This window comes from Thermobia domestica, chromosome 1 (genome assembly GCF_964235325.1).
Source record: "Thermobia domestica chromosome 1, izTheDome1.hap1.1, whole genome shotgun sequence".
NCBI lineage: Eukaryota > Metazoa > Arthropoda > Insecta > Zygentoma > Lepismatidae > Thermobia > Thermobia domestica.
In genome coordinates this window covers 33510667-33527925 of record NC_137454.1, presented here as the reverse complement: position 1 = coordinate 33527925, position 17259 = coordinate 33510667, and the positions used below count along the sequence as shown (strand labels likewise).

Below are 17259 nucleotides of genomic sequence, written 5' to 3'. Positions count from 1 at the left end.
CCCACGACGGAATTTCGGTCATCAATTTCACATCTCGAATGAACAATGAATCCGCTTCCCCCGTGCTTTCCTCTTCCTGATACTCCATCAAAAAAGAAGTGGACTCCTCCTGCTGCTGAAAATCCTTTTCCTGGACTCCTTCACCCAATATTTGTGCATCCTGATTCTCTAACTTTTGCAAGTCCTTAGATATTCCCTTCTCAGGTGGATAATACTTCTTAAGCCGGTCTATAGAAAATGAGTCTATCTTAATCTGTCCTCTAGGTGTTCGAAACTTAACATAATAGCTGTTGTCATGTTTTTTGGACACAATTTGACCAGGTCCAAAATACTTTCCCGAGAAAGCAGCACATTGTCCTCGTTTTCTAGACAGATCAAAAATCCAAACCGCTTCACCCTGCTTGAATTCTTGTTGTATTCGCTTCTTGTCGTAAGACTTCTTGGACGTCAGATGTCGGTTGTACAAATTTTCTTGGGCTTTTTCGCGTATATACTTCATTCGTTCCAATCTGTCTTGGTTTTCTGAAAATTGACATTCCATACCCAACATGGCGGAATGCAACAACCGAGGAGAAAAGCCGTGGAGGAGTTCGAAAGGAGAATATTTCATGCTCAAATTGCACGTGACGTTATAGGCAAAGGTTACTTCTGGTAGAAGTTCAATCCAACGTGATTGGTCAGTTTTGTCTAAGGCGATCTTCAATTGCTGTTCTATATTTCTTACTGCGATTTCTACACTCCCAATAGAAAAATGCCCTTGAACGTCAGCGAAATGTATTTGAGTCCCCAGTATTTTACATAACTCCTTAAATAATTGACTGGTAAATGCAACACCTCTATCACAACAGATTTGAGTTGGTATCCCATACTTCAATATGACGTTGTCATATATGAAAGTACTAACAGAAGCTGCAGAAGCATCTGGTAGAGAACCAGTAATACAAAGACGAGTTCCTTCATCTATGACTATAATTAGAAATTTGTGGCGTAAGATATTATTACTAGGGTAGGTCCCACCAAGATCCACATAGATTCTAAAGAAAGGATGAACGCTAGGATGTGTCTGAAGACTACCGAACTGTTTTCCACTCCTCTTTTTTAGCAATTGACAAGTTACACAAGATTGGCACTTATCATACACAAATTTTTTCATATTGGGGAAATAGACAGACTTTAATAAAAGGTTGTATGTTTTCGAAAATCCACCATGGCACGCACCCAGTTTCCCACAATGCAGTTTCTCAAATACAATGTCTCGCAATTTCGATGGTACTGCTAACAAATAGACTTTACCGAATGGTGTCTTATTCACTTTGTATGCTACATTATTCTTCAAAACAAAATACGATGCCTGCCTTTCATAGGCTGGATCCTTTTCTGCTTGATCCTCCAAGTGATCAATAATTTTCTTCAGTACTGCATCTTCTCGCTGTTCTTTTGCGATATCAATGAGGTCCATGTCTTCGATTAGGAAAATTCTCGGGTCAGAGGCACTCTCTTCTTCATCTTCCTTGTCGCGACTATGCTTAACAAAGCGACTCAAACTGTCGGCTTCTATGTTGTCGGTACCTTTCACGTGGGCGATCGTAAAATCGTAACAATCAATCTCAGACATCCAGCGTGCTAATTTACCTGTCAGGTTCTTACTGTGGCGAAGAAACGTAATAGCTTTGGAGTCCGTATGAAGATAGAAATGTCGACCCACCACGAAATATCTGAAAGATCGCAGTGCATACAGCAGAGCCAAGAGTTCCAAATGGTACACTGACAAATTTTTTTCTGAAGGTCCAACTGCTCGACTGGCATATGCGATCGGTACTAGTTCAGCTTCAGGATCGTCTGAAATAGGTTGTTTTGCTACAGCTGCGAGGCCCTTCTTACACGCATCGGTGTAGATATGTAGATCCCTCTCTGGTTTGTATGCCATCAATGTTGGGGCTTCCAAAATTGCTTTTTTCAGAGCTTCAAAAGATTCTTGTTGCTGGGTTCCCCACTTAAAATCTTGGTCTTTTCGAAGCAGAGTTTGAAGAGGATAAGCGATTTCCGAGAAATCCTTAACATACCTTCGCAAAAAGGAGCACACCCCTAAAAAACTTTTTAAATTCTTCTTCGTGCGTGGACGTTGGAAATTCTGAATCGTGGCTAACATTCGATCTGACACTTGTACTCCAAATTTTGATAAACGATGTCCCAACACTATCAAAGAATAATGTGCGATCTTTGTCTTCTCGGGAGACAATTTTAGTTCCCGTTCTCTAAGTTTTTCAAAAAGGACCTTGCACCAATGCACCATCTCGTCTACAGATGACGCGATAATGTAGAAGTCATCCACATAATGCATAATATTTGTACTTGGAACGCCTGCTAACGTCAATTTGACCAGTCTATTAAGCGCTGCTGCAGAAGAAATGTGTCCCATAGGTAGGACACAATATTGATAACTTGACAAGCCTGGTATCGAGAAGCCTGTACACTCTTTCGACTCCTCTGTAATCGGAATTTGGAAGAATCCTTTGGTCAAATCACTCGAGGTATAAAGGAGATGTCCTGCCATACGATTGATTATGTCATCCACCGACGGTGTCGCAAAGTTCGAAGGATGGGACTGCTGATTTAGACCCCTCAGATCACTTACGAATCGGAACTGATTATTACGCTTCCTAATCAGCAAGATGGGGTGGTTCCAGGGCGAGATTTTTTCCCTCAGAATCCCTTGACGAAGCATCCTGTCTAACTGCTGCTTGAGTATTCCACGGAGATGATAGGGCACTGAGTAGGGCGTCTTATTCACGGGTGTGGGATCGGATAGACGAATTTCATGACGGTAACCTCGTGCGAGTCCTATGTCCTCCTCAGACCAACTCCAAACATCAGGAAATTCTCGTATGAGACTGTAGAATCTTTCTTTGTCTTCTGGAGGTAGCTCGGGGTTGACGTCGACACGACTAGGGTCACAAAGTCGCCTGGACAGCTCCATCTTCTCCGGGGACGGTAGGTCCTCTTCTACCGACGAAAAACTCCTTTCCTCAGGCTCCTCTGGGACCTCCTCAAAATCTTCAGCATCCCCAAGGTGTGTACCTTGTCGCAGTTTGATCTCCTTAATGGTGGGATTCGTAACATACACCACGGGGCATCCTCCATTCACTATCGCACATGGAATAAAAATGTCCAGTATTTCTTCTATCCGGCGAGAGGGTGACAATAATAACTTCTTCCCCAAAATATCCCAACAACTGCGTAGCTTCACCAGAGTATGCGAGCGAGGTGGTAAAATCGTGTTTTCCAATACTCTAAAAATAGCCCGAGATCCCTGCGCAAGCCTGGATGTTAAGACTTTTGACAAATTGACTTCTAAATTCCTCGGAGGTAACGTTTTTGAAGGAGGGCGTCCGAATCGAAAAAGAGTTAAATTTTGCTTATTGTAATCTAAAACAGCCCTGTGCTTTTCCAAAAAATCGGCGCCAATCAAAGGCCCATAATCAAAATTTGGAATAACTCTGAATACATGAGTAAACCATTTTTTACCAATCCTAAATTTTAATAAAGCTATCTCAGAAACTTGTATAGACTTCCCTGTTACTCCCCGAAGTCTAGTATTAATACGGAAACGTTTAGCATTTTCCGGGACCAAATTTTCCCCCAGACAACTGATCTGGCTGCCGCTGTCAATCATCAGTTCTACGTCTTTCCCGTTCATTAAAGCTGACACATGAGGCAATTCGTTAAAGGACACTATAGGGACTATAACGGAACCTTGAGTAGATTCGTCCCGACCATCTACTCTGTCTGCATGTTTAAAGAAGGCATACGACAATATCTCGCAATATGATTCGGTAATTTGCATTTGTAACAAATAATTTGGCCTCTATCCGGAGTCGAACCCTGACCTGGCGAAGAATTACTATTACTTGAGGACGCAAAATCACTGCTGGACTTTTTATTAGTATCAGCATTATTATTCTGACTTCTGTTGTTTTGATTACCGTTCCGTTTTCCTTGGTAATCCTGACCTACATTTTTCGGCTGATTAAACTGCTTTTTCCTATATTGAAAATCATCGCTTCTTTCACAATTTGTTGAAGGAGCTAAGGCTGAAATCTGCAGCGTCAACTTTGAAAGTTGTTGCTGTATGTCAGTCAACGGGTCGATTACCGGTTGGTTCTGTTGAGTCTGCTGTTTTTGCAAGTATGCTGACTGTGTATTATATGGTTGAGCAGTAATCGGACTTTGAACCCTTACTTCAGCATTATTCTGAGTATGAGCATCTATGCTAGCCGGAGAAAATAAAGACGACTGCAAAACAGCAGAATTCTTTTTCAAGAATTTCTCTAATTCCTTACGCTTCAGTAACAATTTAGTCCTTTCCTCGATAATGAGATCGTTCAAAAGGTCACTCACCGTGTTATACTCCTTTCGTACTACAACTTTAAAGTAATCGGGTAAAAGTCCTTCCACAATAAATTGTAATTGTTTCTTTTCATCGGCAGTCGGGTCTGCGCGTAAAATCAAATCCTGCTTCGCATAAACGTACTCTAGAACGGATTCTGATTCATTCTGATCACGGGCTCGCATCTGAGCTTCAGATAATTGTGGCACCAAATTGTCCTTAAAAGCGTTTATAAAAGCTTGCTTGAACTGGTCGTAAGTCATTTGGGCAAATTCTGGCTTTCTTTCTATGCCAGCAAACCAGTTTTCAGCGGGGCCACGGAGTAGGCTCCCCAGCACCAATTTTCGTCTCATACCATCCCATGAATTAATGCTAGCGATGGTCTCATATCGTCTGATGTACGTGTTTACATCGTCACCCAACCGGGCATAAAAAGGCTCTGGTTTCACAATCGTGCCGTGCATGGACGGAGGTGGATCGTTTCCTCCTGTAGCCATACTGCTAGAACTAGAACCACGAACAGTTACGTCTAAAGAATCAGGAGAAATATCCGAAAATGATTCCGAAAATTCTAGCTTCTTTTTAAGTTGCTCTAAATAATTACGTGTGAATTTAGTCGATTTAGGAGACGAACAGGCCGCGGGATCGAAATAGACAGTATCACTTAAGTTAAAAATATCCTCTAAAGGTATCAAAAATTCGTCCGCTAGTCGTCGCAACATATAACACAAGTAATTAAACTATTGGGCACAAGTCAAGACCTTAAATATGCTATACCTACACTAAAAACTAAATACAACACATAAAACATACACAAGAGGTATTGGGGCTCCACCACTCTCCAAAAAGGAGAGAAAAAGAAAGGTAATTATAGAATAGCATAAGAAAGATTGCTCAAAAATAAAAAACAAAAGAGAAGAAAACTAGTTTCATAGAGGGTTGGTGGCGGGGAAGTTGGAGGTGATTCTAAAAAGCCTTAAAAATGAAGAGAAAACAGTTTAGAGGTTTGAAAGAAAGCTAGCATTGATCACCATCTTACGCTGATGAGAGAAAAAAGATCAGCATCTCCATCATCTTACGCTTGTGCATTCGGAAGGAATGCTTTCGTCGTCGTTTTGTAGAAAGAAAAGAAACTATAATCGTTAATTTGGGAAATACAGCTCACTGGTAGAATTGAGAGGTAACTGAGAAGACGACGAGCGTTTTAGTTTATAGGGCATGTGGGTAGAAATAAATAAAAACAAATATTTAAAAAAAAAAGAGAGTCGAGAGTTTGTTTAGGAAGAAAGAAAAGGAAGGTTGTTTGGGCGTTTAGGACCTTGGATGTGTATTCCGTACCTCCGTTCCTGGTCGTCGACTGGTGGTCTCCATGTCTCGGCTTCTGTGTCGAATTGGCGAGGAACTTGGTATAGGTCTCTCCTGTCGTTGCTCACACTCGCTCCTCGTGAACTTTACCGCTCCTCGTGTACTTCACCGCTTCTCGAGTGCTACTCCCTCTTCCGGGTCCTGGGACGTTTTTATAAGAAACAAAGTAGGAAGATGGCCGACGAAATTACGGGAAAACATCTAAAGTACGCACGTGTAGGATTCAGGAAAGTGCAAGGTAAATGGAATTCTCGACTTATTTAATAATTTGTCAACAGTTACAGAATGCTTTGGTTACATCAGATTACATAAGTTACATAAATTTACCAAGAATGAAGAATGAGGAATCGTCTACTAAAGAGAATTTTGAAATGTTTGCTGACTGTCTTATTATTCCAAGTTGTGTCTGTCTCTCATCATCCACAGAAAATAAAGAAAAAAAAGTAAAAAATAATAATAATAAAAAATAAAATCGTTTTTAAATCTTGATTTGTTTATATACTGAATATTAATAATATGAGGGAAATCCAATATCTCTACACTAGACATGAATGCTCTACCACCGACTCACCGCAGTTCCCCACTTTAATTTTTTTTAAACAGAAATTTTAGAGAACTGGGGTAAAAGAAGTGGGTCTGGAAAGAGTATGGGAGGGGGCGCGGTGGCTCAGTGGTAGAGCGTTCACCTCCGGTGCTTGGGGTCTCTGGTTCGATCACAGCTCGCGCCGTGTGGACTTTGTGGTGGACAAACACCGTGCTCGTGGGTTTTCTCGGGGTTCTCCCGTTTCCTCCCACTTTCTTCATTCCATCATTTCACTCATTTCGCATAATCACCGTCTCCTTTAGTCTAACCAGCATAACCGTGGGACGATGGGATAAAAATAAACGTTAGTAGGGAAAGCAATGGTGATTGGAACAAAATGATTAAATACAGAAGTCATATGGAAGAAAGTAGAACGGGTGGCTAGTGTCCGACATCTAGATAATGTTATTAGTGCATAAAACAAAAGTAATTATATAAATGACGAAAACAGTAGCGTCATTTCAAATTTTCCTAGAAGGGGCAAGATTCTCAACTCATATACAGTAAGAACTTCACGTATTTTATGTTACTATACAATTAATTAAAACGAATGTATTTCTCAAACTCAGGGGGAGGCAACTGCACCCGGAATTAGTAGAAATTTACTATTTCAGTTTCAATCATGATCACTACAGAGTATTAAAGGTTACATATATCGAGACGCTTTTTTTTTTCTTTTTTTAAGTGGATTCAGCATTGGAAGAGTAGGTTTCATTTGTTTTATTTCTGTACCAGAACCGAAAGTGCTAGCAATCTACTTTCATTTTTGGTTTCAATAGTGATGCCCGTAGATTCCGTAGATTCCATTATATTACAATGACCAGATATAGTTCTCGTGTTCACATGGACTTTTGTTTTTGGAAAAAGAACAAATCGTATACCTTTTCACAAGGTGATCAGACGTCCCATACATTGTCCCGTTTATTTCTGATTCTAAAATGGGACGCCTATATGTCCCGTTTCCAAGTTAAAATGACCCAGGTGTCCCGTAATTATTATTCAAAATACGAGGGGGTGCTGATAAGTTCTTAGCTTTACTAAGAAAAATAAGACAAAATTAATTTTTTTGATGGATTTATTCAACATACTCTCCCTTCAATTCGATGCATTTTTTTGCTTCGGGCCTGCAATTTATTTAGGCCCTAATAAAACTCTTTGGGTTGGGTGTCAAACCATGAGTTTATTGCTGTAATTACTTCAGAAATTGTGGCGAATTTTTGCCCCTTCAAGTGTTTCTTTAAATTTGGGGATAGGTGGTAATCTGATGGGGCCAGGTCAGGTAAATATGGTGGGTAGTGCAAGTTTTCAAACCCTAAGCTAGCCAATTTTTGCATCGCAACATTGCTCTTGTGAGGAGGTGCGTTATCTTGAAGGTACACAACTTTTCGGAACAACTTTCCATGGCGTTTTTGCTTCATCTCTGAGTGAAGCCTTTCCAGTAATGATGCATAGTAAGCTCCGGTTATGGTGTTACCTTGTTCTAGATAATCAACAAAGATTACCCAATCCTTATCCCAAAAAAACACTGGCAAGAATCTTTGAACTTGATTTTTGCACACGAAACTTTTTTGGCCTCGGTGAACCACTGTGATGCCACTCTTTTGATTATTCCTTTGTCTCTCGATCATATAAATAGATCCATGTTTCATCCTGCGTGACCAAACGTTCCACAAAATTAGTCCCTTCCTGCTCAAAACGGCTCAAAACCTCTTTGGAAGCAAGCACTTTTGCACGCTTTTGATCGGCTTGCAAACATTTCGGCACCCATTTGGCAGAAAGTTTGTTCATGTGCAAATGATTGCGAATAATGACACCAACGCGTTCACGGGATATACCTAGGTCCTCTGCTATACATTTAGCAGAAATTCATCAACCTGTTCAATGATTTCTGGCACAATCACTATGGATGGTCTCCCAGAGCGGGGGTCATCTTCAGTGCCAAAATGGCCTGTCTTAAATTTCACAACCCAGTTCTTCACTGTGGCATAACACGGTGCATGGACCCCCAATGTTTGTTGCATCTCACCATGGATCGTCTTTGCAGATTTCCCCTGGAGGAAGAGGAACTTCATCACTGCTCGACTCTCAACATCGTTGAACTTGTTGGGCTGCCCTGCCATCTCAAGCACTCACCTAAAAAAAATAACTTTCCTTAGTACCAATGTTTTAATATTTCGTCACAAACATATAGACACATGTAGCTTTCAATAAAAACAAATATTATAAATATCGGAAGGGGGCAAAGCTAAGGACTTCCCAGCACGCCCTCGTATAAATGGCCAATGCAAATTCTACACTCTTCCGTAGCAACTTCTCAGTGGGAAAATTCTGCAGTGTCTGAAACTTCTGAATGTTCAAGTGGGAATTCTCATTTCTATTTGTATACTGTTCGAGTTGAAAATCCTTTTTTTTTTTTTTTTATGTTAATTTATCGATCAAGAATATAAACAGATATTAGAATATAGTAAAACTAGACGGCTTTTTCTCCTCCCTGCTGTTGAACGCCTTCTGATGATGTTTCAACTCATCAAGTCTTACTTTGCATTTGATGAAAAATGTCCGCTTATAACCACATTCTTCTTTGAAACTCCTTTATCAGAGGCATGGTTTTACTTCATCCATAATCAGGCATCAACTTTCCATTTCGTGTAGAAAAAATACAAGGACAAACATTTGCAGTTTTTTTAAAATGTAATTTCTGTTTTATGTGATTTAAAGAAAAATTTAGCTTCAAAATCTGAAGATTGCTTCATTTCAGCAGCTATCAGAAAAATTGAAAAATTCTTGAGAATTTGGATAGGGAGGGTTTTGTTTCTGAAATAGCTAAGTTTCGCCAGTATGTTCATACTTTGTATCAAATTACAGTTGAATATTTAGATAAGTGGATAAAACCCCTTGAAACTATGAAGCAATTTAGTTGGATTACGCTTAAAGGTGTATCACATTGGCAGGATATACAAAAAAGTGTACACTTTATTCAGGAAATTAGTCCTTTCGTTCAGATTGATGATACTGCTCTTTACAACGTATGCGTATGTTTAAAAGAGTACTTGACACCAGAAATATTGGCTGAGTGGAACTCAAATAGTGGTCCTGACAAGTGCTGGGTATAGGTATTTTCCCATTTCTGTTCTAATAACGTTCCGAACTCAAATCTAAAAGTTGCCTTTGGCGTGGGAGACCGGGGTTCGATTCCCGGCGGGAGCTCATGTGGTTCGGATTCCACGTTAATCAGTAGGTCCACGTCTCATATAGCCTCGCCGCTGAACGGGACGTTAAACCCAAAACTCAACTCAACTCAACTCAAATCTAAAATTTGTGGAGTTCTTTGTCTGTTTACCTGGGACTAATGTTCCACTGAACGTGTATTCTCGCACATGAATCCTTTGTGGACAAGTGAGAAAACCCAAGTGCCTATAGATACTTTGAAAGCTGTGCTGATCAGTAACATTAATTTTGATCAGTCTTGTACCAATTTCTTTAAACTGTTGAGTGCAAAGAACTTTTGAACAAGATCCATTCTTCCCAAAAATACCAGTGAAAGTTAACGCTGGATGATATACTAGAGAATAACGGATATTCAATAATGAGGTAATTAAGTAGTTTATTAGTAGTTAAAAGTATTGTTGGGTAGTACTTAAGTTAGGAACACTGTGTTATCACTCTTACTTGTATATTTTGTAAATACTGCTGAGTCCCAAAATGCAATCTGGAAGTCAGATGCTTACCCCCACCCCAACCCGTCGCAGAATCGTATGCATCCCGTTTTTGCAAGTAAAAATTCTGGCCACCTTGAACTTTTCACCTTTATTCGCGGGCTGTCATTTGGTCATCACTGCTCTAACTGCTGAATGCACAAAAATATAGAAATATTTTGATTGTTTTCTAGTTAAATTCTGTTAACTATAAATTTAGGTACAATTTGAAATAAGTTTAGTCATTACTAGCTAGTTTCTGTGTATGCCTGTTGGCAACTCTGTTCGAAAAACTGCGTTATCTCAGGATAGTGTGCTATTGTCAGCAGAGCTGTTTGCAAGGAAGTTGCGTTGTGTCATGTCATCAATGGCTCATAAAAACGCAACATCGAACCTGACAGCAACAGAGGTTTCAATAAGTTTACAACTACCTGCAGTTAATGCTAGTGCTATAAATGTGAAAATACAGCAAGCTGAAATAGGATGTAATGAATCTGAAGCCAGTTCTTTAACTAAAGTGCCAGCATTAGCTGGAAACTACGATGTGCAATTTCCATCATACCATCCTAACAAAGACCCGTTAGGGTTACTTGCGGAAATGATGGGGGTCCCAGTGTTGGGCAATGCAGAATATCAATTTCTTAGGAATGGGAACTATAAGAAACAAGCTAGGAACGCTACAGGTAAGCTTAATATATTATTCGTAGTACAATTATCATAACGTAGCCGAAATATATTTTGTGCTGTACACATAAGAGTGAGTGACTAGACAGAGACCAGGTCCCTTAAGGATCTTCACTACAATGAAATTAAACTGCCGCTAATTTTAGAGTTTTTCTATAATATCTTCAAAACAAATAAAAATATTCGAAAAGCAGAAACTTAGTGAACTAGACAATACGATTTTGTATGTGATATGTTTACCACAATTCACCTATTTGTTTTTGGTATGCCGCTATTTACAGAACCCGCCAAAAATGGTAAATCTATAGTTGTACATTTCCTCTGTGGTTGTACTGGTGGCCCCCTCTATCCTTGAACTAGAATAAGGTTCTCTCCCAGAAGGAGGCAAAATATCGTAGTTACGTCAATGTTTGTGTATCAAAATTGTATATAAATTTGAAAGCAGTCATGTGTGTAAGTGATAGGTGCGTAGGAGGATAGAGTAGTGCTTGTATTGAAGTTTACCGTCTCTTTGTGCATCGAGGTTATGAAACGTGGACGTACAGCTTAATGCAGAATCAGTACATGAGCTCCCATCGGGAATCGAATCCGGGTCTACCGCAACGTAGAATCGTAACCTAACAGTGTTGCCAATTTGGGGGAAATGTCGCTAAATCTGCTTCCAGGACGGATTTTTTTTTCGATTAGCGACTTTTGTGATGATTTTTGAATGACAGTTTAGCGACTTAACAAAGCTAGCGACTTTTGTGTTGCGAACAAGTCGTCCAATAATCAAGTACTATTAGCTCTAATCAGTTCAAATATGTTTATTTTCCTTTTGCTTATTTGAATCGGCACAAGTGTTGGGCTGGGGAAGTAGCACTTATCTCCATATTCCCGCTTTGATTGCTGTTATCTCTTGCCCTCTAACGGAGACCAACTTCAACCTTAAATGTCCACTAGTTTGAAGAGCTTCCGTTTAGAGGCACAAATAATACATTACTGATAGCAAGCAGATTATCTGTAGAAGCGTGAGTAAAGGGGAACAGGATGTAAGATTTTTTCTGTGAAGACTTTTACTTTTGTTCGTTTTCCTAAACTCATTTTTGATTTGAGCTCCGTGGCTAAGCGGTTAGGTTACGCACCTTTGGCGTGCGAGACCCGGGTTCGATTCCCGGCGGGAGCTCATGCGTGGTTCGGATTCCACATTAATCAGTAGGTCCCGTCTCATATACCCTCGCTGCTAAAAGGAATAAACTCAAAATCAACTCAACTCATTTTTGATTTCGTCGTAGTGAAATTGATTATGAAGTATATTTTATATATAAAGTATATATATTGTCTTAAAAGTAAAATTGGAAATTGTCAGTTATATATGATTTATTTACTTTTTTGTAGCGTCTAGATAGTATTATGGCTTGGTTTGATCACATATCTGATATATATGATTACATACCTGGTTACGGACGGAATCTTTTAGTGACTACTGATACCCAAAATTATAGTAATTTCGTCTCTCATTTAGCGACTTTTTGTATCAACTTGTTGGCAACACTGTATCCTAATCATATAGCCAAAGCGAAGGGGGGCGAAGCTCATTTTAAAGGAGGAAGGAGATAGGCTCTTTTGAACAAGTAATAAGTTTTGCGTTAGTGTTCAGACCAGGCCCGTATCCAGGGGAGTCTAGGGAAGCCGCCCCCCCCTAAATTTTTGCTGCCCCTCTAAAGTTTTCACGGTAGGCTTGCAAATGAACTATAATATGGTGATGAACTATTAATATTGTTGGATCGGGCCCCCCTAACTTCAGCCTCCCCCCCCCCGTAAATTTTTGGGCTGGCTACCGGCCTTGTTCAGACGTGTAGCGGAGAATTGTATTTTGTAAAACTATTAGATACACAAATTTCTTATCACAATGTCTCGATACTGCGTAATTAGAAGACATGAAGATTGTAGGGCACATACAGGGACGGATCCAGGATTGTCTGAGGGGGGTTGCACCAATAACTACCAAAATAACCAATCACACTGAAACTCTTCAAAGTGACATATGACAATATTCTTTACCTCTGACAACACTCATGCATAGAACGAGGGAAAGTACAGTATTTTTAAAGAGGGTCGCAAGTGTTATGCAGGAAAAAATTTTTTTTTTCTCCTCCTGGCTTCCGTTTTCTTTCCTGCTTGACAAATGTTATATTGTTTTGCTTGATGAATCCTTTTTTCATCAACCTTTGTCGCACTGAAAAAGTAACGCGAGTAGTCGCGCGCGGTCAAAAGGACCGCACGAACATAATGTGTTGCAAATATCGTTTTAAACATTTTTCTTGTATTATAAACGTAATTTTGTATATTTTCTGATTAAGAGGGAATAACATTTTTATTATTGTAATACGTTTTACAGTAATAACTATTAGAGAAACCTACAATTAGACATGTCCTTTTTGTTATTTCTCATTTGGAATAAAATGTTTTTTTTTCGTTACATATTTCTTTAGATAGCAGTGGTTTTATTGAAAATTCTAAATCTGATGATGATGTTTTTGTCAACGCTGGTTCGTCTAAATTAGAAATGCAATAGTAAATTAGTTAAAAATATACTATATAAACATTACACTAAAACAAAGCTTCACAGCGCATTTTACATTGAATTAGAGCTCACTCGTAGGTAAGCGGTTAACATACACGCCTTTGGCGTGGGACTTCCGGCTTCGATTCACGGTGGGATCTCATGTGGTTCGGATCCTTCGTTAGGCAGTAGGTCCACGTCTTACGTAGCCTTGATGCTGAAAAAGGCGCTAAATTGAAATCAAATCAAATTTACATTGAATTATTTTACGGTCCTGTTATTTTGAAACTTCACCTATACAGCACTACATTGAATTATTTTAGGTTATCTTCAAATTTACGATCTTTACGAAAGTTTAAGATCTTCAGATTCGCTTGCATACTCCTCACTTCATCTTTCGTGTTCACTCATATATATTTGTTATGATCTTCCTCAGACAAAGCTTCCACGAGATCATCTCGGATGATTTATCCAAATAGTCCATTCCTAACATTTCCCTCCCTTGTTTTAAGCTGTTCATTTATAATTTTCTCTTTTTTCATACTTGGTATCAGTTTGTTAACTCTGTCGACTTGTCCATTAAAATAATATTTATGTTTATAAAGCTTAAAACATCTCCAAAGCAAAGGTCACGTGCAGAGCGAAACACAGAAAAAACATTACACGGTTAGTCGCGCGCGGTGGAAAGCACCGCAGAATCACTAAACAATCACTAGTAGTTAAACTAAATAGCGGATAACGGAGTGATTGAGCAGGAATGTTCGGGAAGGTGAGGGGGAAGATTAGGTAGACGGTAAAGTCTGTCGGACAAACAGAATGGACACACGATAAAAAATAATTTCCCTGCGGTGCTTTTGACCGCGGCGCGACTACTCGAGGGTTAGAAAAAACACTTAAACTATTGCTTTTGCAAAGCTGTACTTTCTTTTAAGCCCCAAACGGAAACATGATGGCAGAAAGTTTCGGAAAGTGTTGCTATTTTCACTGCTAGCTTCTCATTTTAGAAAGTGTATATTTACAACGAAGGGGGGGGGGGTACACCATTGCACCTTTGCACTCCCCACTAAATCCGGCCCTGGGCACATACGTAATATTTTTAGTTGCGAGACGGAATTAGTAATTCACTTATGAAGTATTTTTCAACATTACTTGCAAAATAAAGTAGACGGTCCCTTTTGTTTTTCTTCAGCATAATGTGCTGCACATTTAACACTAACGCAATTCATTCATGCATTATGGGGAAGGGGGGAGTCCAAACAGATCAAAGTAATATGAGATTTGACAGTTGCATTCTAGCGGATCGCATTTACAATTGTCACCAGATGGTAGCGATATCAAATATCAAGTCAGAATTCTGAGTCCGTCTTTTTTTGTGTGATTGTTGCTGAAATTCTACATGACTGATTATTGGAATGAGTAACTACTAACCCATTTTCCCTATTTCTAATTCGTTCTTGGGATTTTAAAGTATTCAGAGATGATAAACTTGCCTTTTGTAAGACATTTTTACGACTGGATACTTTTAATGTTGGTAGGTACACTCATAGTGTCAATAATGGCTACACCAAACCTAACTCACTCATAATAGTGATAATAATGAACAGTGGCGAACGCAAAGGGGGAGTTTCCGGATTTTAACCCATTCTACAAAATATTATGAAAATACACATTTACTATATTAAGGTGTGTATACAAAAAATCGTGAAATATGAACTTGGGAGAGGGTTGCCAACTGACCGGTACATTTTGTCAGACTCAACAATGTGTTTCAAGCTTTAATATACAATTATTCTTAATCTCTTTTGGGGATTATTAGCGGGATTAATAATCCCAGACAGTGAACTAGTGTAGACTCCCTTGTCCGTCATTCAACAGTCCGGAATGCTCGATGATCCAGCAACTGGCGTGGTGTAGTTTCTTTCTTTTCTTTTTTTTTTTAGCCAATTTATTATATCAACAATTTATTATATCCTTTTTTGTATCTTCAGCAGTACAGTATTCTAATTCTATATCCGTGTGTTTCCTTTAAAATTTAGAATTAAAATTAAGTTTAAGCTTATTTGAGTTGAAATGATTATCATATTGTTCCTAGCTAACAATATTTGCTACCAAGTATCTTGTTATAATTGTATTCACTCTATGACTAAGCGTTTAGAGATCGCCAGAGGCACTGCCCGGCATTGGTCAAATCCCTAACATGCTGGATTATCGTAAGTCTAATGTACTACTATAAAGCTTACGCTTTATTCTAACTAAAACAGGTTTGATATGACTTGAGTTTAGCTTTTCTTTCAGCAGCGAAGCTATATGAGGTGTGGACCTACAGCTTAACGTAGGATCCGAACCACATGAGCTCCCGCCGGAAATCGAACCTAGATCTCCCGCGCCAGAGGCGCATGCGTTATTCACGTAGCCACGAGAGACCTCTTAACTAAAATAAATTTCACGCCATGTAAAAGGTCATGAATGGTATACAAAACATAACTAAGTAGACCTACTGAATTGTTACAGACTACACTGTAAAGTTGGTGATTATTATTATTATCATTATTATTAATAATAATAATGTAATAATAATAATAACTGTAGTAGTAGTACTTTTCCATGTGTTTTAAATATTTAGCTCACGTAAACTCATTACTTTTACGTAGAGGCGCAATGTCTCGTTGATCTCTGGTTCATTGCTCTCTGGTCTGTGGGATCTCTGGTTCGATTCCTACTCCAATCAAATAGCTCTGTGATGGATACACTATGTGCGTGGGTTTACTCGTAGTTTTTCTGTTACCTCCCTTATTCTTCATTCCACTATAATGACCTATGTAATCAGCACCATCTCATTTAGCCTCGTTGCAGAATCGAGGTATATTAAATATTATTATTATTATTATTATTATTATTATTATTATTATTATTATTATTATTATTATTATTATTATTATTATTATTATTATTATTATTATTATTATTATAAGACTAGCGTCAGTTACCGCTTCGCTGTGTTGAAATAAGAAAAATTAGTAATATGTTTCGTTAGTCAGTCACTTTTTACTACTACTGAAGTACCTTCTGATTATCGGTCATTTGCGTTCATTTTTTTTTATATCTATCTCCCTCTTCCCCCTCCTCAAGTTGCGGTATCAAATTTGGGTTTAAAAAGCTTAAGAAGTATCACTTCATCTCAGCGACCCCGAAAACTATGGATTCGGCACTAATGTCGATCATTTTTATATATCTTCCCCTCCCTCAAGTTGCGGAGCTGAATTTTGGATTTAAACGGCATCCGAAGTGTCACTGTTCATCTCAGCGATGCCGAAAACTATGGATTAGACATTAATACCGGCCATTTTTGATCATTTTTGTATATTTCCCCCTCCTCTAAGTTGCACCGTCAAAGTGAAATAACAAAAAAAGAAAAAAAAACAGGCCCGAACCTCATCTATGTTGAAAATTTGATCGAGATTGGTCGGGTGGTTGAAGCAGGGGCGGATCCAGGAGCGATTTCTAAGGGGGGCGGTAGGTTGTCATACTGCTACTTTTAACGGCTCCAAACTTTGAGATTGGCTTTATTTATATATATAAAATACGAAAGTTTCCCTTCCTTTCGGACTTATAGGGTGCCGGAAACATGAAAAAATGAACTTTAAAGGTTCATAGGTCCAAAAGTATAGGACCTACTATAGTCGGGTCAAGACTTTATTTAGGAACTAGTAGGCCTATGTGCCCTATCCAAAAACCCATGTTTCAAAATCCTAAGGTACTCACGCAACAATTTTTGGAGAGGGAATTTGGCTATGGGCAAATAATTTGAAATTCTCAGCAACTACCTCTATAAAAATTATTGTGTAAGAACCTTGGGGTTTTGAAACTTGGGTATTTGTATAGAGCGCATATTAATTCGTAAGTGAAGTCTTGACCCGACTACGGAAGGTCTCATAGTTTTGGAGCTATGAACCTTTAGAGTTCATTTTTTTTCATGTTTTCGTCAGCTTATAACTCCTAA

The 17259-nt window shown here is 38.9% G+C and overlaps 1 protein-coding gene across 1 annotated transcript in view; it reads left to right on the top strand.

The window, feature by feature from the left end:
* The first annotated feature begins 10371 nt into the window (after nucleotides 1-10371).
* LOC145684389 (uncharacterized) overlaps nucleotides 10372-17259 on the top strand; it is a 101834-nt gene continuing 94946 nt past the window's right edge. The window contains exon 1 of the mRNA XM_081756654.1: nucleotides 10372-10713. Within this exon, the coding sequence (XP_081612780.1) occupies nucleotides 10389-10713 (325 nt within the window). The 5' untranslated portion in view covers nucleotides 10372-10388. The remainder of the gene's footprint in view (nucleotides 10714-17259) is intronic.